This window comes from Sorex araneus, chromosome 1 (assembly GCF_027595985.1).
Source record: "Sorex araneus isolate mSorAra2 chromosome 1, mSorAra2.pri, whole genome shotgun sequence".
Classification (NCBI taxonomy): Eukaryota; Metazoa; Chordata; class Mammalia; order Eulipotyphla; family Soricidae; genus Sorex; species Sorex araneus.
In genome coordinates this window covers 257,478,917-257,503,665 of record NC_073302.1, presented here as the reverse complement: position 1 = coordinate 257,503,665, position 24,749 = coordinate 257,478,917, and the positions used below count along the sequence as shown (strand labels likewise).

Sequence of the window (24,749 nt, the reverse complement as noted above, 5' to 3'; positions counted from 1 at the left end):
AAATTTAAAATGAGATTCAAGTACCAGTTCTTTGGTATGATGGGGTGTGACAAGAAGTTACTTCCATCTTATGATAGTCTTAACTGCTTAATTAAAGTCTCATCATTATGTTTACTTTAAATAAATTGTATGGTTTTTCTTTTTTAAGGGAAATAAATATACACATCATTGTAGTATTTCCCTTCCCTTTTGAATGGAGTTCTTACCCAATGACAGGAGAAGTTATTTCAAGTCAAGAACTAAACAACTAAAAGAAGTTATGTCAAGCCAACTTACAAAACTCTTATGAGTAGTTCCCAAGTTAAATGGAACTGGAAGTTCTAGAACACAAGGGAAATTCTCATAAAGGGACAAATCAACTTCAATCTTTGCCTAGTCTGTGACAGTGAAGCCTACTGCCCTGGTTCTAAAATAGCACAGATGCAGTAAGGTTTACAAAATTAAGATTCATAGAAAGAATAGCCCTTTAAGTATAACAATCACTAGATGTAAGGAAAATGAAGTCTGAAAAATAAGGTCATAAGGATACAATGATGTTTAGGAAGTAGAATGAGTACAAAGTACTAGTAAACAAGATGACAAACGCAACCACATGAAATATAGCATTAAGTGGAGACACAGGTGAGCATGTAAAATTTTTTTAAGTTGTCTAACAACTATGCTATGCAATCAAATATATATAAAACAAGTTTCCTTTAACTAGAAACATCTCGGTTTACATACACTGAGTTCAGAAGAAAAGTACACAGTAGAAGTATTATCTGAAAGGGGGGAAATAGGAAATAGGGGGGAAAATATTATGTTTTTGCTTTTCAAAAGTGAAGAGGTAGAGGCTCTAATATTCACCAAAAACTAAAAGAAAACTTCAGGTTTTTTCTTTTTAAAACTCAAGAAGGATACCCATTCAGATTTTTCAGATAAAAGCCTTTATATTATACAATATGCATGTCTAGTCAAGACACAGGCCCAATACAAGACCAATTCCTCTTTAAGCAACAAAATAAGACAAACAAAATTCCTGAGATACATTTACTTTACTACTTTATTTCCAGGACAATGTGTCTAATTAGCAAGCCTTTTGGTAAAGTCAGTATAGTTTGAAATGCTAGCTTTAAGGTCCCGATAATCAGAGCAATTGAAAAAACAAAATTTATACTTGAAAAGAAACCTTGGTTTTAGAGAATAACAAATAAATGTCAGAAGAAAGAAAAAGTTCACCTGACAATCCCATACCCTTTGGCTATATATTTTACTTAAGGTACTTCCTTAAGATTACTTTGTAAGGAAAAAAAATCAAGTTTGTAATATTAAGCATAAATCTAAAGAACTGTTGGTTTACTTTTTAATTAACCACATCATTCACAGGTTCATACTTTAGATTACCATAATTAAGGAGAGACTTAGAAGATAATTAGGGGCTGAAGAAACAGTACAGCGGGTAAAACACCTGCTTTGCACTTGTCCAACCTGGGTTTAATCTTTAGCACCACATTTGGTGCCCTGAGCACCTCTGTGAGTAATTCCTGAACACAGAGCCAGGAGTAAGCTCTGAGTACAGCTGGGTGTGGCCCCAAACCCAAGAAAATATAATATTAGCATAAATGAGGACTTAAATAGTTTTTTTCCATTGTAAAGAGAAACAAACTGGGTAATATCACTAATAAGGTTTTACAAAGAAAGATGCTACATTTTAGCTAATATTCTGTCAAGTTATTTCAATTTGGGAGCTATTTAATCTTCACAAAAAACAAAACAAAATAATAACATAATGTGCACTTTCACTGGTCAATAAATAAAAAATTAAACATTTTGTATGTAGTTCTTTCAAAAGATTACAATATGTCAAAACTCAAATATTTTTATACGGTTTCTTACAAAGAAGCATATTGCTCTTGGTATTCATTTACAGGAGGAAAATGCATAAAAAATATAGCCAATTCAAAAACCAACTCTCAAGATTTTCATAATAATCTATAAAGTGGTTCAAACTGAACTCCTTGGGCTTTAGTGGTTTCACAGGAACAGTAAATTAAGATAATTCTACCTATGTATATGGCAAGAATTTATAAATGAGTCATCACCTAAGATACTGTTATTAAAAAATGTCTTCTGGTACAGTCCACAACCTCCCTGGGAATGATGAAAGGCTGGGTAGTAGATGAATAAAATGTTTCGAATATCACCAAATTTTATTTTCAAAAGATGAGAGTTATTGTGTACAGTTCACTAAATTCCATTACCCATGATTTGAAAATTAAGTTCTTAAGTGTGGTTAACCTAGCTTCATGGTTTCATTCTGATTAGTTTACCTTAATAAATTTTGATTATTCTATATTTCTTCTGTATCATGTTTTTGTACCATTCATATAACAATCTTTGAAAACAAATGTTTCCTAAATACAATGGTAAAAGAAAATGTATTTTAGTAACCTTAACAAAGTCACACTTTTATGGAAGAACTTATTATGAAAAAATTATTAATTTAAGGCTTTATTAGCTAGTATGAAAAATCGCTAGACTATGATCAAATAAGTGTTTTTACTCTTTACTGAATACTAATTAGGAGAATCTCTCTGCACATAATTTTAATTTTTCCTTTGAAGTTAATGGATTCTGTAACAATTGTTCTCTTTTTAATATCTATCATGATCACCTGATATCAAATACACATTTAGATATTACTTAACTTTAATACTATGTCACTGAAATGACTAAAATAACCTTGATCTAACATATTTAGAAACCATTTTATCTCGTTAATTTATATAATGCAACTTTCAATATCCTCACTCGTTAATAAGTTATAAATTTTTCTGTCATGTTTCTATTTAATATTTTAGCTATAGAATAATTTATGGACCACTTGTAAATTTTATTTGAATTTGGAAAGAAAACTTTCAAATGAGCTTCCCAGGATGTCATTATAAAATAAATTCTGTGCAAAGTTACTTGAGAACTAAAACTTTATTTATTTCTTTTAAGGGGTCACACCTGGCAATGCACAGGGGTTACTCCTGGCTCATGCACTCAGGAATTACTCCTGGCGGTGCTCAGGGGACCATATGAAATGCTGGGAATCGAACCCGGATCGGCCTCGTGCAAGGCAAACGCCCTACCCGCTGTGCTATCACTCCAGCCCCAAGAACGAAAACTTTAATAAAATGGTTTTTTAAGTATACTAAAACATAAAAATATATGTCTATTATGACTATAAAAAGAGTTTGCCATGACAGGGAGATGGTGTGGAAGAAGACTTGAGGGAGGGACCCTAAGAGTAGTAAAGTAAAGCAGACACTGGCGAGGGTGGGTTGCGAGACTGTATGCATGACCCTATCATTAACAGAACTGTTTATCATGGTGACTAGGGGGACAAAAAAAGGAACGCAAACATTTCAAAAGACAGACCTTACTTTTAAAATTTAATTTTTAGTATAAGTGCTGCCGAAGCGAGCACAAAATTTAAAAAGAGAAAAATGAAGACTGAAAAGATAGCTCAAAGGGTCAGAGAATAAGCTCTGCATGTGGGAGGCCTGGGCTGGACCCCCATATGGTCTGGCTCCTCAAGCCTTCCAGGGGCTGGAGCCTGAGCACCCTGCCGGGAAAAGCCCCTGAGCACTGCCAGGGGTGATCTTCTGACCAAAATAAATAAATAAATAAATAAGAAAATAAAATTCTGTAAATGAGATTTTGTTCTGCCACATTAATTTTATCTCCAAACTAAGAAGATTAAAATTACATGTTTTAACATCTAAGTTAAAACCTGAGTAAACAAGATTTTCTCCAAAAAGCAAGCAACTGATTTGAATAAAGGTATATGGTTTGTATGAAGGCTTCCTGAACTGTTTATCCAGCAAACTATTGAAAATACCCAATAAATAATCAATGCTATATTTAAGAAAACAAAAGGTTTCCTAAATTTTGTGCCAATAATAAAGATTAACTTTAATAAAGGCTACAAATAACTTCATAATTTAAAAAATAATGAATATGTGTAATGAAAGACTTTAAAAATTCCCCACTCTACAGTTTGAATGAATAATCACCTTAAGACATCTAATAAATTTGCTGTACTTTTGCAGCCATTTAGTTTTCTACTATAATTTGTCAGAATTATTTTATTGGTAGAATCAATGCCTTCCTTTAGATAACTCTGTAAATTTTATTAACTTAGAACTTGTTACAATTCTCCAGATGAAAAAGAAAAGAATACTAATAGACAAAAGCATTATACTCGCAGAGGCTAAGTAAACTCTGTTATTGTCGACCACATAATACTTTTCCCTACGAGCTTTTCAAGTATACATGAACACATTCATTTTAAAAGTTTGAGATGATTAAAGATATGTTAAGTTGAAAGCTCTTCTATATCAAGGAGTTTCCTCTAAAACAGTCATTAATTCATGCATATAAAGGATAAATCCTTTTTAACTTATCAGTCAATAATGATGTTAACGAAATGATCTAAACTGTCATATTGCTACACAAAATCATAAAATATCAATAATCAATTACATGTAAATAGAAAAGAATTTGCTTCCTAAATTTCTAATAATTTTAGTGACTCTATTCTGTTCCTTCCTACAAAATATTTCATATTTCAATCTGCCTTCAAAATAACAACAAAATATATTTAAATTGATTTCAGAAAGCATAAACAGGACAAAAATAGCACAATAACACATAGAATATATGGGTAAAAAGGTTATGCAAGTATTGCCATGGTTCAGGACAGAATATCACTACATGGGCTGTGACATTTGACAAATTTATTCTTTAGTCAAGTTGATAAGGACCTAAAATCAATGATAAAGCAATGAAGAGTATTAAAATGGGGAAAAGAAAAAATCATTTACTATAAAAAAATTATCACTCTGTACTAAATATCTCTGAATGGAAAAGCTACAGTAAGGAATGATAAATGTCCTGATCAGTTATGAACATTCTGGAATATAAAAAGGATGTGGAAAAGAAGAAAATTTAATCTCTCTTTAGTAAGAATAACATTTGTCTTTTTATTACTCTATTAAATGCTATGGTATTTTAAAAACTCAAAATAATAGGGTTTAAAAATCTCAAGTAATCAAAAACATATTCCCGTTTTAACCTTTTACTAGTGGCTAAAATTATTAGGAAAGACACAATGAAAAGCAAACCAGAATTTAACTCACAGAAATATAGAACTGATAGTTATTTTTACCACCCAGACCAATTTAAGATGAATAGAAAATAGAAAATAAAAATACCTATCACATTAGAATAGGATGAACAAAAGCATAGTTATAAAAAGTTCCTTTAAGAAAAGACAAATTAGATGCTGACTGATGGTATGTAAGTCTTCAAGAGAAGCAGCTAAAATTTAAAGACTCATAATAAGAAAATATTAAATATGCAAACTATTAATATCTTACTCTACATTGTCAAATGATTGATTATTCAAGAAACGATGGTTTGTCTAAAACAAAAGGTACAGGGTAAAGATCCATGGCCTACAACATAATGGCTGCTATTAGGATATCTGTTTCTGTTGTCATATATATTTGTGGGAGTGGAAGAATATACAACTCCAAGAAGATGACAGATAAAGGTAAAGAGAACAACACTGAAACTAAACTAAAAGCTGCTCATGAGAAAACAATGCATGCTTCTGACACAAGAATACTGACTGGATAACACAAATTTGTAAATTATTTTGATATTTCAGGAAGTTAGCATTCTAATATTTTTTTAAACAATTCTTCACAAACTGAATAAAGGAAAGAATTCCAAAAACTTTATGAAACTAATTTTCATATGCTTATCCTTTTTTTTTTACTAACTTGTAGCTGAGAACGTATGTAAGTCACACAAAAATATAAAATGGAATCCATGAGATGAATACATTCTGAATTATATCATCAGAATTACCATACAGCTTTGATATAATACTTGCCAACAAATTAAGTAATAAAATACATAAACAAATATTATAAAATATATATAAACATTGAAATATATATAATAAATGCAGTGTACATTCATATATAATTTAAAATGTTTTCTTAGCTCCACCTGTGACTAAAGCAATAAAAATATACACATTCTCAACAGAGATTTTACTTTGACACCTGCTGGATGTAAGTCAAATTTAAGGAAACAACTACTTTTGGAAAGAAGTAAATATACATAAAAAGCACTTTATACATAGAAATTTAGGGCAACATGTAAATAAGGATACCTATTTAATATCACACATATAACATATAAGACATTATACACACAATTCTAACATTAATTTTTGTTGTATTTCTAATTATTGCATTAAAATCTTACTTCAGGGACAGCCAATTTTAAGCAAATTCATTATTTTATGCTTGCAAATTTTGCATGACTCTGACTAATCTTTTAAAGATAATCATTGTCTTCAAAATGGCTTAAGCTTTTGTATAGAATGACGTACCCACGGCTCTGTGTGAACGGGCCTGATGTTGCTTAGGAGCACCTCTTCATAGTTTCCATAATCAATGAATTTAACAACTGCTGTCATACCTGAAGAATGGAGAGCTTCAACTTCTGCTCGGTAAAACTAAAAGGGAAAAATAAAAACATAAATTTAAAATGACAAGACTTTATACAAAGGACAGTATTTGATGAGACTGTATGTTAGTTACTAAATAAGTGTGACAATGTTTAATTTTTTGAAAAGCTCATTTCTTTTAAGTATTTTTATTGATATATAACATTAGTTTTAGGTAATAATTATTAATATATATTTTTATTGATATATAACATTAGTTTTAGGTAATAATTATTAATATATAATTATTACATAATTATTAATATATGTATATAGGCAAATAATCATAGGAATTTTAATGCCTATCATCGGTTACCCCCTCCCTTGGGAGATTAGAACTTCTCAGATCTCTTTTAGCAACTTTCAAATGACAATATCTTTAAGAAAATATATTTTATGGAATATTTAAGAAAGAAAACTTACTTTAATTATTACAGACTGGCTAAAAAAGGAAATAAATTCTTTCATTCACATGAGTTTGGCGACTAGCAAAATGAGTTGAGCAATAACAAGATTTAAGGACAGAAGTAAGAGGGTCAGTATAAAAATTCACATGCTATAAAAATGAGTAGGGGGGCGGGGAAGTGGCATACTGGCAGAGTACTGTCTTTGAGGGAGAAACTGGGGAACAAAGCGAATCTTCCTCAAGTAGGGCACTGAAAGCTTTTTACAACGCTACTGGATCTACTACTTAGCATATTTCATATTATGAGGATTTTTAAATTAATAAACAGTGTTTCCTTTAATGTTTGGGAATTTGACATACAGTCATATTTTTTCCTCCAACATTCCTCAGCTTTATACACTCATTCATGTTCTGTAAAATCTTTGTTTAGTTTTGGACTATACTTAAATTATAAACTGAGATAATTATAACAGTTCAGGTAAACAGTTCAACAAAAGATGAGTTATATTACAAAAAGAACAAGCAAGTTAGTATTCTTTTAGGAACTTACAGTTTAATAAAGACAACCTGGTTTTATTATAAAATAAAAAAAGTCTTGAAGGAAAAGGAGAAAGAGCAGAGGGGTGTTTTGAAGAGTAGGAGGGCAGTGGAACATCGAAGGTAGGTGCAGTGAATCCTATACACCCAAAGAATTATAAAGCTGTACCCTGAGTTAAAGGAGAGGGACAGACAGAATGATTGGCACCCATTTGTGGGATATAAAAACAGTATCAAAGTAATACCCAAAGACAACAGAAACAAGGGAACAAGGCCAAGAGAAGAGAGGAGAGAGAGGAAGGAAAGAGAAAGAGAGAGAGAGAGAGAGAGAGAGAGAGAAAGAGAGAAAGAGAGAGATAGAAAGGTATCTGCCACAGAGGTGGGAGGGGTAGGAGGGAAAATGATGACATTGGATGTCTTAGAACACTGTATGCCTGAAATTTAATCATGAACAACAACTTTCTAAGTGTCCAAAAGAAAAAAAAAATAGGTAGAAAGTATTGTACTAAGGTGCAGATATGGTACAAAACACAGTAAGACTTCAGGAAGAGCGTCCTGGTACAGGATCACATCTGAGCCAAGCCAAAAACTGAGGTATTCTAAGAAAAGTTAGAGACATAAAACATGAGCACATTAAACAAACTCTTTAATCATGGAATGATGTGAGAAGAGTCAAACAACAGAAAATTAGACAGGACAAGGAGACAAGGCCGGTTGACACAGGCTCTAAATGTATGTTAATGTCTTAATACTAAACAGGTGTATGATTCTAACTAGGAAGACTAACATGGTTTAAGACAAGTTTTGATGACAGTTCTGATGACAAGAATAGGTTTAAGGAAAGGTGACCAATTTGAAGGCTTTTGCAAGTTGAGAGACAGAAAGAACTAAATTAGTCTAGAAGAAAGATAAGTGTCTCAAATTCACAAATCCTAGAAAAGGCAAGGTAAAGATTTTCATAATCATGAATTATACTAATTAGTTCATTATCTTTAGAACATTACAATGTCATTAAGATTATGGTTCCTTAATGACAGTTATAGTCGTGCCCATTCTTAAATCCTGACCTGATCTCTGGCCACAAGATTGGAAAGTTGCTTATTCTTAACAAGGCATTTAAATATTATCTCTTAAATTAGGTGGCTTTAGAAGATAACTTGTGCCGTATCTTTTAAAAGTAACTCTGATTTATTTTATAAGCTTAGAAGTATAAACTACATAGAGCAAATAGCCACTCAGTCTAAACTCAAAGTATACTCCCTGTTCCAGCTGAATTACCTTAATCATAAGACTACCCAATTATTCTAGAAGTAGTCTAGAATCTGAAAACATCAGGGCAATGTTAAATGCTGTCTTTCAGAAGATATATGACACTATTTTGAATTTATTCAGAAAAGGCAATGGCTGAATTATTGACTTTTGAGACTATTACATTTAAAAGTAAAGCTTTATTGACAATCTCATTAATTACTGGAAGACACTTGGGTAATTTGGGAAGCACAGCCAGAAATACCTTATATATTCCAAGCAACTAGAAGCAGCAACTCTATTATGACTCATCAAATACTCAAATTCACTGGAAAGCTGGTCTGCTATATCTAATACCTGATTATCTAAAGGTATTTTATTATTCTTTTTTATTTCTGATTGTTCCTATTAGAATGCATATTCTAATCCAAAAAATTTTATCCAGATTATAATTTTTACAGGATGAAGATGAAATGTTTAAAATGCTCTAGGAAATGTCTCTCTGCTCTTAATTTCTGATAAAACAGTATGCTGAATGTGTGTACAACAAGTCTCAAAATGGAGACATTTCTGGTGCCCACTCAAGCAAATCGATGAGCAATGGGATGACAGTGACAGTGACAGTAAATCTGTGTATTTTATCTAAAATACAAAGATCTTAATTTTGTCACCCAACTGAATTTCTTCTTCTTAAATCACTATAATTTTACTACAATGAAAAGCAAATATTAACAGTTTAGTTGATAACAGAAACTAATCAGTTTTACTTTTATAAATTAGAATCAAAACCAACCTAACTGAATATTATGAAACTAATTCCCTAGGCATTCTTTGAAAACTTAATTTTTTAACCCTCTTTTATAAAGCACTCGCCTTTTACATGTGTTCAGATTGCAAATGTACAATATGAAACTAAACTCAGATTTTCAAAGTAATGCCTTTCTATACTTTCATTAGAAGGTTATATTTTGTAATATTATTGTATAATACCTTTACATCATGCATACCTTGTTGTCTTCCCAATAAAGAGCAAAACATTCATCTCCAGGTTTCCACAATTTTGCATACTCCATAGGAAGAGAGGATTCTAGCACTTTTTCTGGTTTAATTGGACCAGATCTTCTTTTGGGCCCACTATTGTAAAATATTTTATCATCATAGGGTGCAGCTGTCATGGGTCCTGCTGGCTTAATAGGTCCTACTTGTCTCCCCTTCGGTGCCATTTCTGTTTCTCCATTCAGAATACCAATAAAACTATTAGTTCGGACAGGATTCTGGTAATCGGTATTTACATTAAAATGTTTTTCCATTTTCACACCACTGTAAGCGTCATTATTTATTGTTCGTGGTTTCCTGTCATAAAAATGATCAGGGTTTGCTGTGTGGTTTTCTTTCCTCCCGCGTTTTTGATGATTAAAATCTATAGATTCTTGAGGAAATGGATTTTCTTTTGCCTCTACGTAGGATGGGCCTTTCCCTGATCTGCTTTGCATAGAATTATCCCTTTTTTTAAAAGCACCATCGTTGTGCTGAGAACTTAAAGGATATGAAGTATCTTTAGTTCTATCATATCTAGAATATGGTCTATCACACTTGATTCTCTCCTCTGTCCACACTTCGGATCCTCCTGAAGAAGTACTTGGTCTTTCAGAACCTCTGTTTCTAGGTAATCCACCACTTTCTACAACTGATTTTGAATTTTGGATGTCTCTTTGAAAACGAGGAGGTTTTTCATTTCTTGGCTGCCTGGTATCATTTCTAGGAAGATATCTAGGTTGATTATCTTTTATTCCATTTTGCTCAAGATTTGACAGTCTGTGCTGTCCCTGATGAGGCTGCTGCTGTTGTGATTTAGGTTCTAAAAAGTAAAAATACATCACAATATATTAAAATACATACTGCAGAAGCAATTAATACTGCATGTCTAAGTATTATTAGATTAATGAAAATTATTGAGCTACTAATATCGTCCACATCTTTCCACCTACTTTTTTATTTCCTTTTTATTTTCTTGGCAGTGGGTGGAAGGTAGGCTTGACCACACCCAGCAATGCTCCAGGCATACTCCTAGCTCTATGCTCAAGAATCACTTCTGATGGTGCTCAGGGGGTCATATAAAGTGCCAGGAACTTAAGTGGAGTAGGCCATGTGCAAGCACCTTAACCCCACGTAGTATCTCTCCAGCTCCACCTTATTTTCTTAATCCCTGTTTCCTTAGAGTCCTGTACTTTAAATGTAGTCTCCTTAGTCCCATTAATGAAATAATGCAAAAATGTGAGTGAACCATGAAAAGATAAAGGATGATTTAAAAAGTAATTTTTCATAAAACCTCTTAACTCTTATAGCTATGTACATATACATAATATTTACCATATACATATACTATTCTATTCATCCATTTCCCAAGACTTTACTGAAATAAATGCAACTGTTAACTCAGAAACTGCTATGAAACCACAATTATGAAATATTGCTCAACTCCTTTCCAAATTTAGAAAAAATATAGTTATCATGGTCACATGGGTCTTGTCTTGGTAAATGAGATTTTTTTCCCCAAATCTTTCTGAATCTAAAATTGTTAAATGTTTGGATTAAATATCTCCTATAGAAAAGAGCTAACAGTTTTCTTGAAACTGTAATTATCAATCAAAGTAATTAAGGCAGATGTTAGATGGGAGCACAGGAAAAAGTATAAAAAAATCTGACTAAGGTCAATAGTGTATATGATGTCTCACTTTAAATCAAAAGCAGTAATATGAATATATATTCAGAGATACTCTAGTGACAGTATTTCATATAACAATATACATTCTATTCCAATTTGTGCCATTTAATTTTTTTTCCTCTTTTGTTTCACACAGGCTTATATTACATTACCAAATATATTAATTAACTTGGTGTACAGGTCTTTTTTCTCTTGTTATACAAAAAGCTCACAAGATTTCCCAACAATGGTACAACTGACAAGCTGGAGCTATAGCACAGCGGTTGGGTGTTTGCCTTTCATGCGGCCGACCTGTGTTCGATTCCTCCGCCTCTCTGAGAGCCCGGCAAGCTATCGAGAGTATGTAGCCCGCACGGCAGAGCCTGGCAAGCTACCCGTGAGTATTGGATATGCCAAAAACAGTAACACTAAGTCTCTCAATGAGAGACGTTACTGGTGCCCGCTCCAACAAATCGATGAGCAACGGGATGACAGTGACAGTGACAGGTACAACTGACGTTACTGGGTGAGGCTGCTTCTAGTACTGCAGGAAAATGAACTTCTTTAACCTTCTGGCACTAAATGTCAAAGTATCCTTTCCTCAAGCAGTCCTATGTACTGTGACTACCAAATCTATCTCCCTATATTTCCAGGTTCCTTCAAGGCAAAAAAGAAAAAAAAAGTATCAGGTGATGTTACTGGCACTCGCTTGAGCAAATCAATGAGAAATGGGATGACAAGTGATACAAGTGATACAAGTGATCAGGTGAAATGTTTAGAACAGGAATAAAGAGAAAGCTAAAGTTTCTGAATAAAAGACACAGACTAAAGACTCAAAATGACCACCCTCTCCAAAAAACATTTTTAAAAACCCCTCCATAGAACCAGGAAAAGCTAGCCACCACTCGATTAGTGCTTAAATATCTTTGAAATGCTGAAAAATGCTAAAGAGATAAACATGAAAACTTTTCAGTGTCTATGTTGCAAACCATAATACCTAAAAAGAGAGAGCGGGGAGAGGGAGCATCATAGGGAGTGTGGCCCATTTCTCTAGTCTGGCATTGCTGGGGTGACCCTCCATAAAAACAAATAAAGAAGAAAAAGTTTAGCTTCAAAGATAAGTGAAATATGAAAGCATCTTATTTGCTGTAAACTGACATGAGAAGTAAGCCATTTAGATCTGCTGTGTTTGGTGATCAATTTTCCTAAAATTATTCCAGTTAGGATTATTGATCTCTTAGATGATGAGGGAATATAATTAAATTACATAATTAAGGGCATGACTAAGCTTCCTAAACTATAGGTCATATGAGTAAGCATGGACACAGAATGAAGATTTTAACTAGGTTTGGTTGGTATGAAGAATTTGTTTTCAGTTCTTCTAAGAAAATAAAAAAAAGGAAAGACTGCCTATTATATTTAACTAACAATGTACATTAGACTACAGAATAAACAAGCTTGCCTTGCACGTGGTTGACCTAGATTTAATCCCCATTACCCCGAAGTCCTGCCAGGACTTATGAGTGCAGAGCCAGGAGTAAAAAATGAGCACCACTGGGTGTGGCCCCCAAACAAAACAAAAAATAAATAAAATATTTTTTAAAATTTAGGAAAAAAATATGATTAAGAAAATGGTTTTCAGCCAGAGAGCACAATGAATGAGCTAACTGCAAGTTCCGTACAGAGGTTGTCGCGGTTTGAGTCTCAGTATTACATGGTGCCCGAGCACAGGCAAGGGCAATCACAAGCATGTCAGGGGTAGCTCCTCAGTCTGCTGGGTGTGACCAAAAAAAAAAAAAAAAATATCATGAACACAAAAAGGACTGTTTTTGTAATTGTTCATTTCGTTCCAAAAATAAAATAAATTAAACCATAAAAGGTAAGGAAGGACAGGTTGGTATGGCCCTGGTGCCCCAGCACTGTAAGCCTAGCAACACTAAGAGTGGAGTGCCATTAAAAGAAAAAAAAAAATCAATCAAAACTGAAAAAATGAGGTTTCCAAATGTTCATCATTATTATATTTCCTAAACCATCTTTTGTCCTGATAATTTAATAAAATATAAAGTGAATATTTTGAAATGGAGAAAATCTAATAAATAATAGAATATCCTCAATTACTAAGTTTGAAACTGGTAATTTTAAATAAATTAAGAAATAGCTCCCGATTTAAGACAATTATCTCTTCAGTTCTTTAGTTAGAATCTACTTGTTCTCTATAATACACATTTATTAGAGGCAGGATGATTCCAAACCGACCAAATTACTAATAGCAACCATAGGACACACTTGAAATCCCTCTAATAATATTCAAAAATTTTTGCTCCCTTGAACAGCAGAAAAATAAAGTTGCTTTTTAAAAAATGACCTGATGGAAAAAATACAACAGCAAAAGAAAAAATGGTAAATTTAATTTTATTTTTTAATTAAAAATTCAATACTGCAAAGGAGAAAATAGAAAAAAACTAGCAAAAATGATCAATAATTTACCAAATTTAAAAAAAAGTGAAAATATCAAAAAAGTTAAAGGGATGAAAGCACATTAAAAATTAAGCAAAATGTACATTTACTAGATAATTCACTATGGTGAATGACTATGATTGAAAATGTAGGATTATTAGTATTAGCACAAAAAATTGAATTTGTGCACAATAATGTGAATTAATCAGACATCTTTACTAATACTGCTTGCAGAATATTCATTCTTCAATTATAATTTTACCTATGATTCTGGGCTCCCTGAAGGGATTCTAGGGCTCAAACCCAACATCTCATATATGTGAGGCGTAAGTTCTACTACTGAGTCACAGGTTCAGTCTGTACCTGCATTTCATTGTAGATAAGCAGGCACATCTTCTTTCCAAAAATGACTCTTCCTTTTGAGACATCTGCCTGAAGAAATAACTTAATAGTCAGGAAGCCGACAGCAATTGTTCTTTACAGCTTGCTTCTCAGGCCCATGTTCTCCCTTGAACATAAACTTCTCTCTCTCCCCTCACATCTTTTAAAGTAAATTTCAACAGAAATTGTCTTGTTTCACCAAAATAAATAAATGTTCTTTTCCTAGCTATTACTTCCTGCCATCCTCATAGCTTTCAAAGAAGCTAAAATTATTTTACCTATTTTAAAAGTGAAGATGTGAATCAATTAAGACCTAGAAGATAGAAAATATTGAAGTCTGGATTTAAACACAACTAAAGACTAAGCCCATCATCCTCTACTGTGCCAAGATGCCTGCCCAGAAAACCTAAAATTCCTTTCACAGTGAATTGACATTTAGAGGCTCACACACTGGAACTTGAAGATAGAACACTGCATTAGAAGAATGGCACCCCTAACCTCCTACATCATCCAAAGAGCTAAAAGAAAAGGAAAACCATCTGCAATCTCATAAACTTAATTTTGTTTTTGCTTCTATTTATGAGATCAAGCATACCTTCTTATTTTGTTCTAACACTAGAACCATAGTTCCATGTAGATATACATTTCTTTCAGGTTATAATTTGGTTAATATCAGTAACTTGAAAGTTGTTTCCAAATACTGCTAGAAAAACAACTTTAATTTAAACCTTCTAGCTACACTATTTGCATCTTGGAGTAATAATGTTGTGGGTAGGGTGCTTTACCTGCACATGACTGACCTAGGTTCAATCCTTGACACCCTATATAATCCCCTATACGTGAGCCCCACCAAGAGTGATTCCTGAACACAGTGCCAGGAGTAAGCCCTGAACACCACCCAGTGTGGCCCCCAAACCAAAAACAAATGAATTCTTAATCCCAAATAATATGTACATACATACAAACCATAATTCTCTTCATCAACATTACATGAAGACAATGACATATGAAAACATTTCCATTAATCTGTCACCTTTGTATATCAGCAACAAAGTGACAGAGTTAAAACAAAACATTTCCTTCTGAGTAATGACAATATCATCATAGAAAAGACTCTAGGGTCAGAAGAGCTACTACTAACAAAATCAGCATTGGTCAGAAAAGCAAGTAACAATGAAATAGTAAAAGAAGCAGTACTTTAAGTCTAAGTATCTCTTAGTTGTTCAAAAAAAACTAGTTAGCCATTTTTTTGAAACAAAACTTTAACACCAAGTACTATACATTTCAAGCATATCACTCATGCTTGATTACTGTGTTGAAATTTCTTCTAAGCCTTTATATTTTGATGAATGGCACTTACAAAGAGTACATTATAAAAATGCTCACACTAAGAATTTTTTATGGATCCTTTAGTTTGTGGTTTCTTCTCTTGCTAGTTAATGTAATAGTATGTTTCTTTGAACAAGAGTTGCAGAACCCATCTCATCCCCTAAAATCTTTGAAGAGGTAACCTGGTACAAATACACCATATAATATGGCATACTATGCTTACAAAATACAGTATGTTATGACACATACAGCTAGTTTCTACATTTTCCACCATACAATTTTTTTTTAGAAAATGTAAATTAGCCTCATTGCTCTCATGCCAAAAATCCTTTCAATGTTTTGTATGGTCATCCAAATAAAACAAAAAATATGTAGAACGTAATGCTACTGCTTTGGCTCCAGCCTACAGCTTCTATCCCTGGCTCTTAAGCCCTATCTCTCCATTACCCTCTCAGTCACAGGGAATAGGTATACTGATACCTTTATACCCAAAGCCCTCTACACCTGGGCTGTACTCCCCTAAAACTCCCCCAACTCCTCCTCAACCTTATCTCAAAGCCACATCCTCTAAGAAACCCTTGCTCATATCCTATATCAGTTAACTTGCCTTCACACAGGGTGCTTTTAGGGAACAAAAATCCTTCTTGAAAATAATAGTCATCAAGTATGAGACAGAAATCTACAGTCTATATGAATGCTAGAAATATATCATTTCCTCCTTTTGAAAATAAATGAAAATCACAGGTTATATTTCTTGTAGGGAAAATAGGGTCCAGATAATTACTATAATGTCCATATTTTTTCTAATATTCTAACTGATACTATTTCATATTAACAGTGACAATACTACTAAAACAATATCTTACGATACCAGATGCATTCATAAAATCATGCTCCCCCAAAGCAAATCTCTCTAACAATGATGTTTCCTTTGAGTGCAGTATTTATGTTATGTATCTTAATTTCAGTATCTTATTTTAAATGGAAGGCTAATATTACTTATTTTATTGGCATAAGATGCAGAAATTGAAATATTATAGGCAGAGGCCATGGCAGAATTACTTCCTATTTTCAGCCTCATTATGATTCAAAAGACACTATAGAAGCCAAAAGCAAATGTAGGAAAACAGAAGGCTAAAAAGAAATCAAAGGAGCTCTCATTGGGATAAAATAAAGGTTAGGACAAAAATATCAAGGAACAGCAGAGATTCTCCTGTTAGTCTTGCAGAAGCAAACATACACGTGTGAACAGACTACAGAGGGAGTTGAAGAGCAAAGATCCGAGGGCATATAGTGAAATCAGCAGGTAACATTAAACTAGAAAAGGGCTCCAGTCCTTCATCAACAAGCTACTACATCACACTAAAAACCAGTGAGCCTATAGAGGAACTCAAGTCTCTCACACAAGATCATAGCCTCATTGAAGTCTTTGTTTCAGCCACGTGAGATTTGCAGCAACTAAACTGCAGTACTCCTGACCCACAAAAATTAAGAGACAAGAAATATGCACTGTATAAACCACTGTAGTTTTGTGGATATGTTAAACAACATAAAATCAACACATCATGGTTTATAACCAAGAAAATATCTCTCTTATATGTGTCTCCTTAAACTTCATTAACATGGGAAGGATGTGGGGGGGTAGATTTTGTTAACATAAATATTTGTGGCATTACATAATACATTGCATTTGGCATTGAATAATTATCAAATAAGCTTCCAGTTTCATGAACTCCAGATCCTTCATCACAGTCACTGTCATCCCGATGCTCTTCGATATGCTTGAGCGGGCACCAGTAATACCTCCATTGTGAGAATTGTTACTGTCTCTGTCATATCAAATATACCACGGGTGGCATGCCAGGCTCTGATGTGCGGGCCAGATACTCTCGGTAGCTTGCTAGGCTCTCCAAGAGGGGCAGAGGATTGAACCCGGGTCGGCCACATGCAAGGCAAACACCTTACCCGCTGTGCTATCGCTCCAGTCCCAGATCTTTCATATTTAAAATAAAAAATTTATTCAACCTTGGTTTGATAAAAAAAAATACATGTTAGAGAAACAATTTTAAATTGTACCTCCCTAGCTTTAAATAATTATATATTAAACTTTTAATATTTTAGAAATATTGCCATATTCTATACCTGTTGTTAATCCAACATACTAGAAAATATATTACGCAGTGAGAATGCATATGTCTTCGAACAATACATAGTACATTGGAATAAAAAAAATTTCAATTCACAATCAAAATAAGCTATATAAGCTCATGATTATAAGATCTAACATAGTAATCTACTTTTACAGTTGAATCTGTTATCAGTAAACTTGGAGTTAGGAGTTGTGACATTATAACTAGCATTTAGCATTTTCATAATGTAACAGTAAAAATTTCTTCTTGCTTTTCTCAAACAGGTAATCTGCAACTAAATTTATTTTGACACAGAATAGAGAGTGGTAATGTCAGTTGTTCAACAAAAACTTTTTTGTACAACCAAATAAAGTCTGCTGTTTAAAAAAAGAATCTACTTTAAGATTTTTTTTTTTTAAGTTGGCCTACCTTCCACATTCAAAGGTCCCATTTTAGACTCCAAGAAATCAAATAATGTGCTTGGTGCCGATGGCCTTGCATTTCCCAACTCTTCTTCATCTTCAGATCTTATTCGCCCCCTACCTTTTCCTTTACCTTAGAAGTAAAACAGGGTGTATATATATACATTGCACACACAAAAACAAAAGGAGAAAATACACTAAATATAGTTAGCAGGCCTCTTAAGATTTGTACTTCTTTCTGTATGGTTTATATCTTTCATAATAAGACTTTTTGTTTTTTGTTTTTGATTAGGGCTACACCTGGTGGTGCTCAGGGATTACTCCTGGCTCTGCACTCCGAAGCAATGCTCAGGGAACTATACAGGCACCAGGGATCCAACCTGAATTGGCTGCATGCAAGGCAAAGTGCCTTACCTGCTGCACTGTCTCTGTATCTCCATCGAAACACTTAAGTGATGCTTTAAACTAGAAAGTACCTTTACTCCTCCAAAATTGATCTATCCAACAAATTTTAACTTGGTCATACAAAAATTTTTAAGCAAAATATATTAAATATTTAATCAGTTTTTAAAAATAGAATTGGACTTAAAAATTTGACCACATAATGAATGATTAAAGAACGACACTATATAATATCATGTTTTTGCTAATTTTAATATGTTTGCAGATTAGTTATTTATTTAAGTGACAATTCTAGAAATACAGAGCTGGTCACGTTATGTATTCCTATTGTTCATAGAAGTCCTACTAAATATTATTAAACTGACCTTATAAAAAGATGACGGCAATAAGACTTAAAAGTAACTTAAACAAGTTTGTTTTCAAAACTGTGCTCGCTTCGTTCAACATAATATTCCATGAAACTGTAGTCATCCAAGCAACAAATCCTAGCCTCTATCAGTGACATACTTTCTTCTGAAAAGCAGACATACTGTCTGGTACATTGCTTAGTGAATACCTCTTAGAGGTGGACCTGTAGCAGGTTTCTGTTTATTGCTGTTAAGAAGTACATTCAATGCTGCTTCTAAGTTGTTGCCATTATCCATAAGAGCTTGTCTTGATGCTTCCTTACTAAAGCCCATTTCCGTTATGTGCTTCAGAGCCTTCTCATCAACCTATAAGAAAGGAAAAGAAAAATGCCATGCTGATAGCTGACAAATAAAAAGTTATGTATTTGCTTATACAACATTTTTATGTTTAGAAAATCACGCAAAAGGAAAATAGTACTACAAAATTCACTTTTTTTTTTTATAACAAAAGTCAAAGTAGATAAAAATCTATGATGACGGAGGGGTGGGGGAAACATTTTTCTGACCAACGCCATTGGATATTTGTAACCTCATTCTTGGATCATACAATACAGGCAAATGGGACAGTGGCAGTCAAAAAGCATTCTGCCCCATATGCCTCTGTGTCAGTATCTGTTCTCCATCATGTTCCAGGGCCAGAGCACATGATTCTGCTGGTTTGATAAAGCCCAGTGGCCAGACATTCCCCATCCTGGACCACATAAGAAATTTTGCCTTGGAATATTATGTGGACTATTAAGCAGGTACGAACTTGGTGGCGTGGGAAGGAAAAAAAAAAAAAGACTTATGAACTTGAAACAGCGGGATGCGTGGGCAGTATCGGGCCGGAGGTGATACTGGCGCGACCTCCACTGAGAATCGACCTGAGTGGCCACACGTTTGTGCGGCCTGCTCTGCTGCTGATTGGCCACAATCCGGAGGCCAGCTAGACTACTTTTGGTCCCAGCAACTGCTTGCAGCCATGTCTCTGGACTGTGAACTAAGCCATAGCCCCATGCTGCCCCAGGAAGGGAAATGATGCAATTTCTAACAAATCTCCCTGGACTTAATTACTAAAATACTAAAGTACAGAAATCCTAAACCGCATGGCTGTGATAGTGGGCTTCATATCTCGTCATTCTCAGCAATGGAAAAATAATTATCAAATGCTTCCTTGTCATTAGGGCTGTTTTTTTTGGGGGGAGGGACTCCAACAACAATAGTGAGTTTTGTGTTCAAATATGGAATGTAATCAAGGTAAAGAGAAAATGAAGTGAAATTTATCAGCTACTCAGGCGGGGGTGGGGGGCTGGGGGACTGGGAGGTATACTGGGGTTTTTCGTGGTGGAATACGGGCAGTGGTGAAGGGACGGGTGTTCGAGCATTGTATAACTAGAGACATAAGCCTGAGAATTTTGTAACTTTCCACATGGTGATTAAATAAAATAAATAATTTTTAAAAAATTTGCCCTGGGAACTCTCTAACTTCAAAAGTAGCATTAATTTTTGTTAACCAAGAGAGGAAATTTTCTGTTTGAATAATACATCTAAAAATTTTCTAGTGAAAATTGTTTTAATGATTGGTTGCTTTTCCACCTAGAAAGAAAAAGTGATTTACTAAGTACCTCTTCAAAAACGTAAAGCTTTAAAAACTAATAACAATACTAAAACTCTGGGCTGGGCACAAAGCTTACAGAGCATATGCCTATAATACCTGAAGTCTTAGATTGAACTTCCACCACTCCAAGTAAGTAAATGAAAAAAATAGAACTAAGAAAGTGGTACCACCTCAGACTTTTTGCTTTTACGAACACTATCACTTTCATTTTCTGCTCTATATTCACTGGCAATACTATCTCTGTATTCAACAGTCTGCACCACAAATAGGAAAATTCACAAATTTTACATAAGTCAAATTCAAAACAAAATGTTAAAGAGAAATATATCCCATGAAGAATTTCTTGAGCTAAATTCATCTAGAAGATACATAACCTAATTAAAGAGTTAACATAGGTAGGTTTTAGGAGAGCATATGTATGGCATTTATGTTGCAGAAAATCACTTATGATTTTCCATATGATGTACAAAAATCACTGTATGGTGCCCATGTGTACACTGATAATGCAAAATACTTTTTTCCTATCATAAGTGCAGGTTTTTGAAAACAAATGCATTCTAACATGTACTAGCTACTATATTTAAAAAAGAAAAGGCCTCTGTTTTAAAGTCATTCTCCTCTGCCAGCAGTGAATTTAAGAGAAATGTGACTTAGCTCTGGTAAATATATCATAATTTACTAGAGATTTCAGAAAATATTTTATTGATAAAACAGATTCTTCTCTTCCTGTCTTTGAATTATTCTAAAGTCATTCAATCTTTAATGGCAGAGACCAATGAATTTTTGTCAGTTCCCTTTTATCTGAGGATCTACAGCATGCCACAAATATCTTAAATATCTTAAAAATCATTAAGATCATTTATCTTAAAAATCCTTGTATACTCAAATGGCCAAAAGGCACATGAAAAAATGCTCCATATCGCTAGTCATCAGGGAGATGCAAATCAAAACAACAATGAGATATCATCTCACACCACAGAGACTGGCACACATTCAAAAGAACAAAAGCAACCAGTGCTGGCGTGGATGTGGGGAAAAAGGGATGCTCCTTCACTGTTGGTGGCAATGCCGACTGCTCCAGCCTTTCTGGAAAACAATATAGACAGTCCGTCAAAAACTAGAAATTGAGCTTCCATATGACCCCACAATACCACTTCTGGGAATATATCCCGAGAATGCAAAAAAGCACAGTAGAAATGACATCTGTACCTATATATTCATTGCAGCACTGTTCACAATAGCCAAAATATGGAAACAACCCAAGTGCTTGACTGGTTAAAGAAACTTTGATACATCTATACAATGAAATACAATGCAGCTGTTAGGAGAGATGAAGTCATGAAATTTTCTTATAAATGGATAAACATCAAGGTATCATTCTAAGTGAAATGAGTCAGAAAGAGAGGGATAGACATAGAAGGACTGCACTCATTTGTGGAGTATAAAATAACATCACATGAGGCTGACACCCAAGAACAGTAGATACAAGGGCCAGGGGGATTGTCCCATAGCTGGAAGACTGCTTCATGAGCGGAGGGTAGAAGGCAGATGGAATAGAGAAGGGATCACTAAGAAAATGATGGCTGGATGAAACAGTCGGGATGGGAGATGCATGCCAAAAGTAGATAATGGACCAAACATGATGATCTCTCAGTGTCTGTGTTGCAAGCCATAATGCCCAAAAGTAGATAGAGAGCATGGCATGAGGAATAATATTGTCTGCCATAGAGGCAGGGGTGGGGCGGGGTGGGGGAGGGAGGCTGGAGGGTGAAAAAGGGGGGGTATACCCGGGATATTGGTGGTGGGGAATGTGCACTGGTGGAGGGATGGGTGTTTGATCATTGTGAGATTGTAACCCAAACACGAAAGCTTGTAACTATCTCACGGTGATTCAATAAAATTTAAAAAAAATAATAAAATCCTGATATACTTTCAAAAGAGTTCATAAAAACATGAATATATATTCTTTCCAAACATAAAAACAAGTAAAATCACTTTAGAACTGTCACTGTCACTGTCAACCTGTTGCTCATCGATTTGCTCGAGCGGGCACCAGTAACATCTCCATTGTGAGACAACTTGTTACTGTTTTTTGCATATCCAATACACCATGGATAGCTTGCCAGGCTCTGCTGTGCAGGCAAGATAGTCTCGGTAGCTTGCCGGGCTCTCCGAGAGGACTTTAGAACAAATTTTAAAAATATATAAGAAAGATAGGGAAGACATCTTTACCTTCCTGTTGCATCATCACTTCAAATACAATTTCTACTGAATGTTTCCTTTTTCATTTGATGGCCTTTGACCAATCCAACCAAAATGAAATTCACACATTAGAAATTTAAATGAAAGTTTCAAGTTATCTTTAAAATAATATTTTTCCAGAAATTACCTGCAATTCTTATGTACAATTCTTATGTTAGTCTCTACGTAAGATGAAATTCTTTTTTTAACCCATTCCATTCTGAACTAAGACAGTGGTGAATGTGAAAGTAATTTTAAAAGTCATTAAGGCTGTTAAAGAATGCATATACTGATAGTGTGGTTGGTTCTATAGCCTTACCAGTTCTCTATAGACACCTTCATATTTCACTTCTGATTTGGTTGACTTTTCTTTCTGTAAAATTTCCCTATTTCGATTACCAGCTGCACTCATGTTGAGATTACTTCTAGCACCACCTCCACCTCCTCCAAATGTCTTGGTCTTTAAATAAAACAGAGATAAAAATATGTAAATAAATTGCATTTAGAGTAGATATAAACTACTATGAATACGAATATGCAAATCAACTGCTCAAGCTAGAAGAGATGAACACATTTGTAGAATCATACAGCCCATAAATCATTCTGCTTTCACTCAGAGGCAGAATGAAACAGACACTATCAATACAACAATCGCAAGTAGAGAAATTGAAACAGTAATCAAAAGTCTCCCTAAGAACAAGAATAAACGATTCAATAACATACTAAAGCAATCTTTTCACATTCTTCAAAAAAATGGAAAACTTAGGTGACTGTCTCTAAACACATTTCAGAAGGCCAATCGGATATGATCCAATAATCAGACAAGAACAGCACATATATAAACACACACATACAGAAATATATAGACCAATATTTCTGATAAACACAGATGCAAAAATCCTGAAGGCACTTTTGGTGGATCAAATAAAAGTTATTCATAGAAAGGATTATACACCATGACTAGAGATACTGCGATGTTACAGTATATAATAATCAATTAATGCAGAACACCAGATCCATAAATGGAAAAGTAAAACAGACAATCATATCAACAAGTGTTAATAAAGCATTAGACTAGTCCACACACTAGCCAATATGCAAGTGGATTAAAGACTGGAAACAACCAAATGAGAGGGAAAAAAAAAAACCTAAGAAAGTCCCACTTATTATTCTACCAAAAGGGTTAGGGGCTGGAGATAGTATACAGGGTAAGGCTTCTGAGCTAAAGGCCCACAGCAAGCCTTGAGTGTTACCTGGTGTGACCCAAAAACAACTCAAAAAGATTAAATTTCTGGGAGCACACAGTTATAAACAGAAAAAAAATTATACATGCAAAACTATGACATTTCTAGAAGACACAAAGAAATAAAGATTATCTCACATTCATAGATTACAAGAAAAGTACTTTTAAATATTTTACTCTCTTAGCAGCTTACAGATTCAGAACAATACCTACCAAAATAACAATGGCACTTTTCAAAGAAAAAGAAACAAAACCTAACAGAAAAACAGAACAAACAGAAAAATAGAAACTAATATACATAGGGAAACATGAAGAGCACATCCTACATAAGCAGACCTGCATTGTCCTCCTAGCTCTGTATTTTAATATCTGTTTATTGGATCTCTCACTGGTCACTGTGCTATTCTTCAACCATGAACTTCTGCCTTAAAGCAGTTCTGAGTCTGGCTGAATGGCTTCAGAAGTTTTGTTTGGGGGACCACACCCAGCTGTCCTCAGGGCTTACTTCTGGCTTTGTAATCAGGGATTGCCCCTGGAGGGTTGGACGAGAACCAACTGGCACTGAGGATTAATAACAATCAACTGTGTGTAAAGCAAGAGTCCGATTCTCCCTAACCATGAGCAGGGGATATTTTCCATTTCCCCATGTCCCCTTTTATTTCATGTATCAGGAGGTTGGCCCCCTGACTTGGA

At 34.1% G+C, this 24,749-nt stretch overlaps 1 protein-coding gene across 2 annotated transcripts in view; it reads right to left on the bottom strand.

The window, feature by feature from the left end:
* TDRD3 (tudor domain containing 3) overlaps nt 1-24,749 on the bottom strand; it is a 130,600-nt gene that overhangs the window by 31,330 nt on the left and 74,521 nt on the right. For both annotated transcript variants that reach the window (XM_055119335.1, XM_055119345.1), the window contains exons 8-12: nt 23,133-23,273; nt 19,125-19,281; nt 18,174-18,299; nt 9,752-10,602; nt 6,437-6,562 (exon numbers count right to left, since the gene is read on the bottom strand). In XM_055119335.1, coding sequence (XP_054975310.1) covers nt 6,437-6,562; nt 9,752-10,602; nt 18,174-18,299; nt 19,125-19,281; nt 23,133-23,273 — 1,401 coding nt within the window. The remainder of the gene's footprint in view (nt 1-6,436; nt 6,563-9,751; nt 10,603-18,173; nt 18,300-19,124; nt 19,282-23,132; nt 23,274-24,749) is intronic.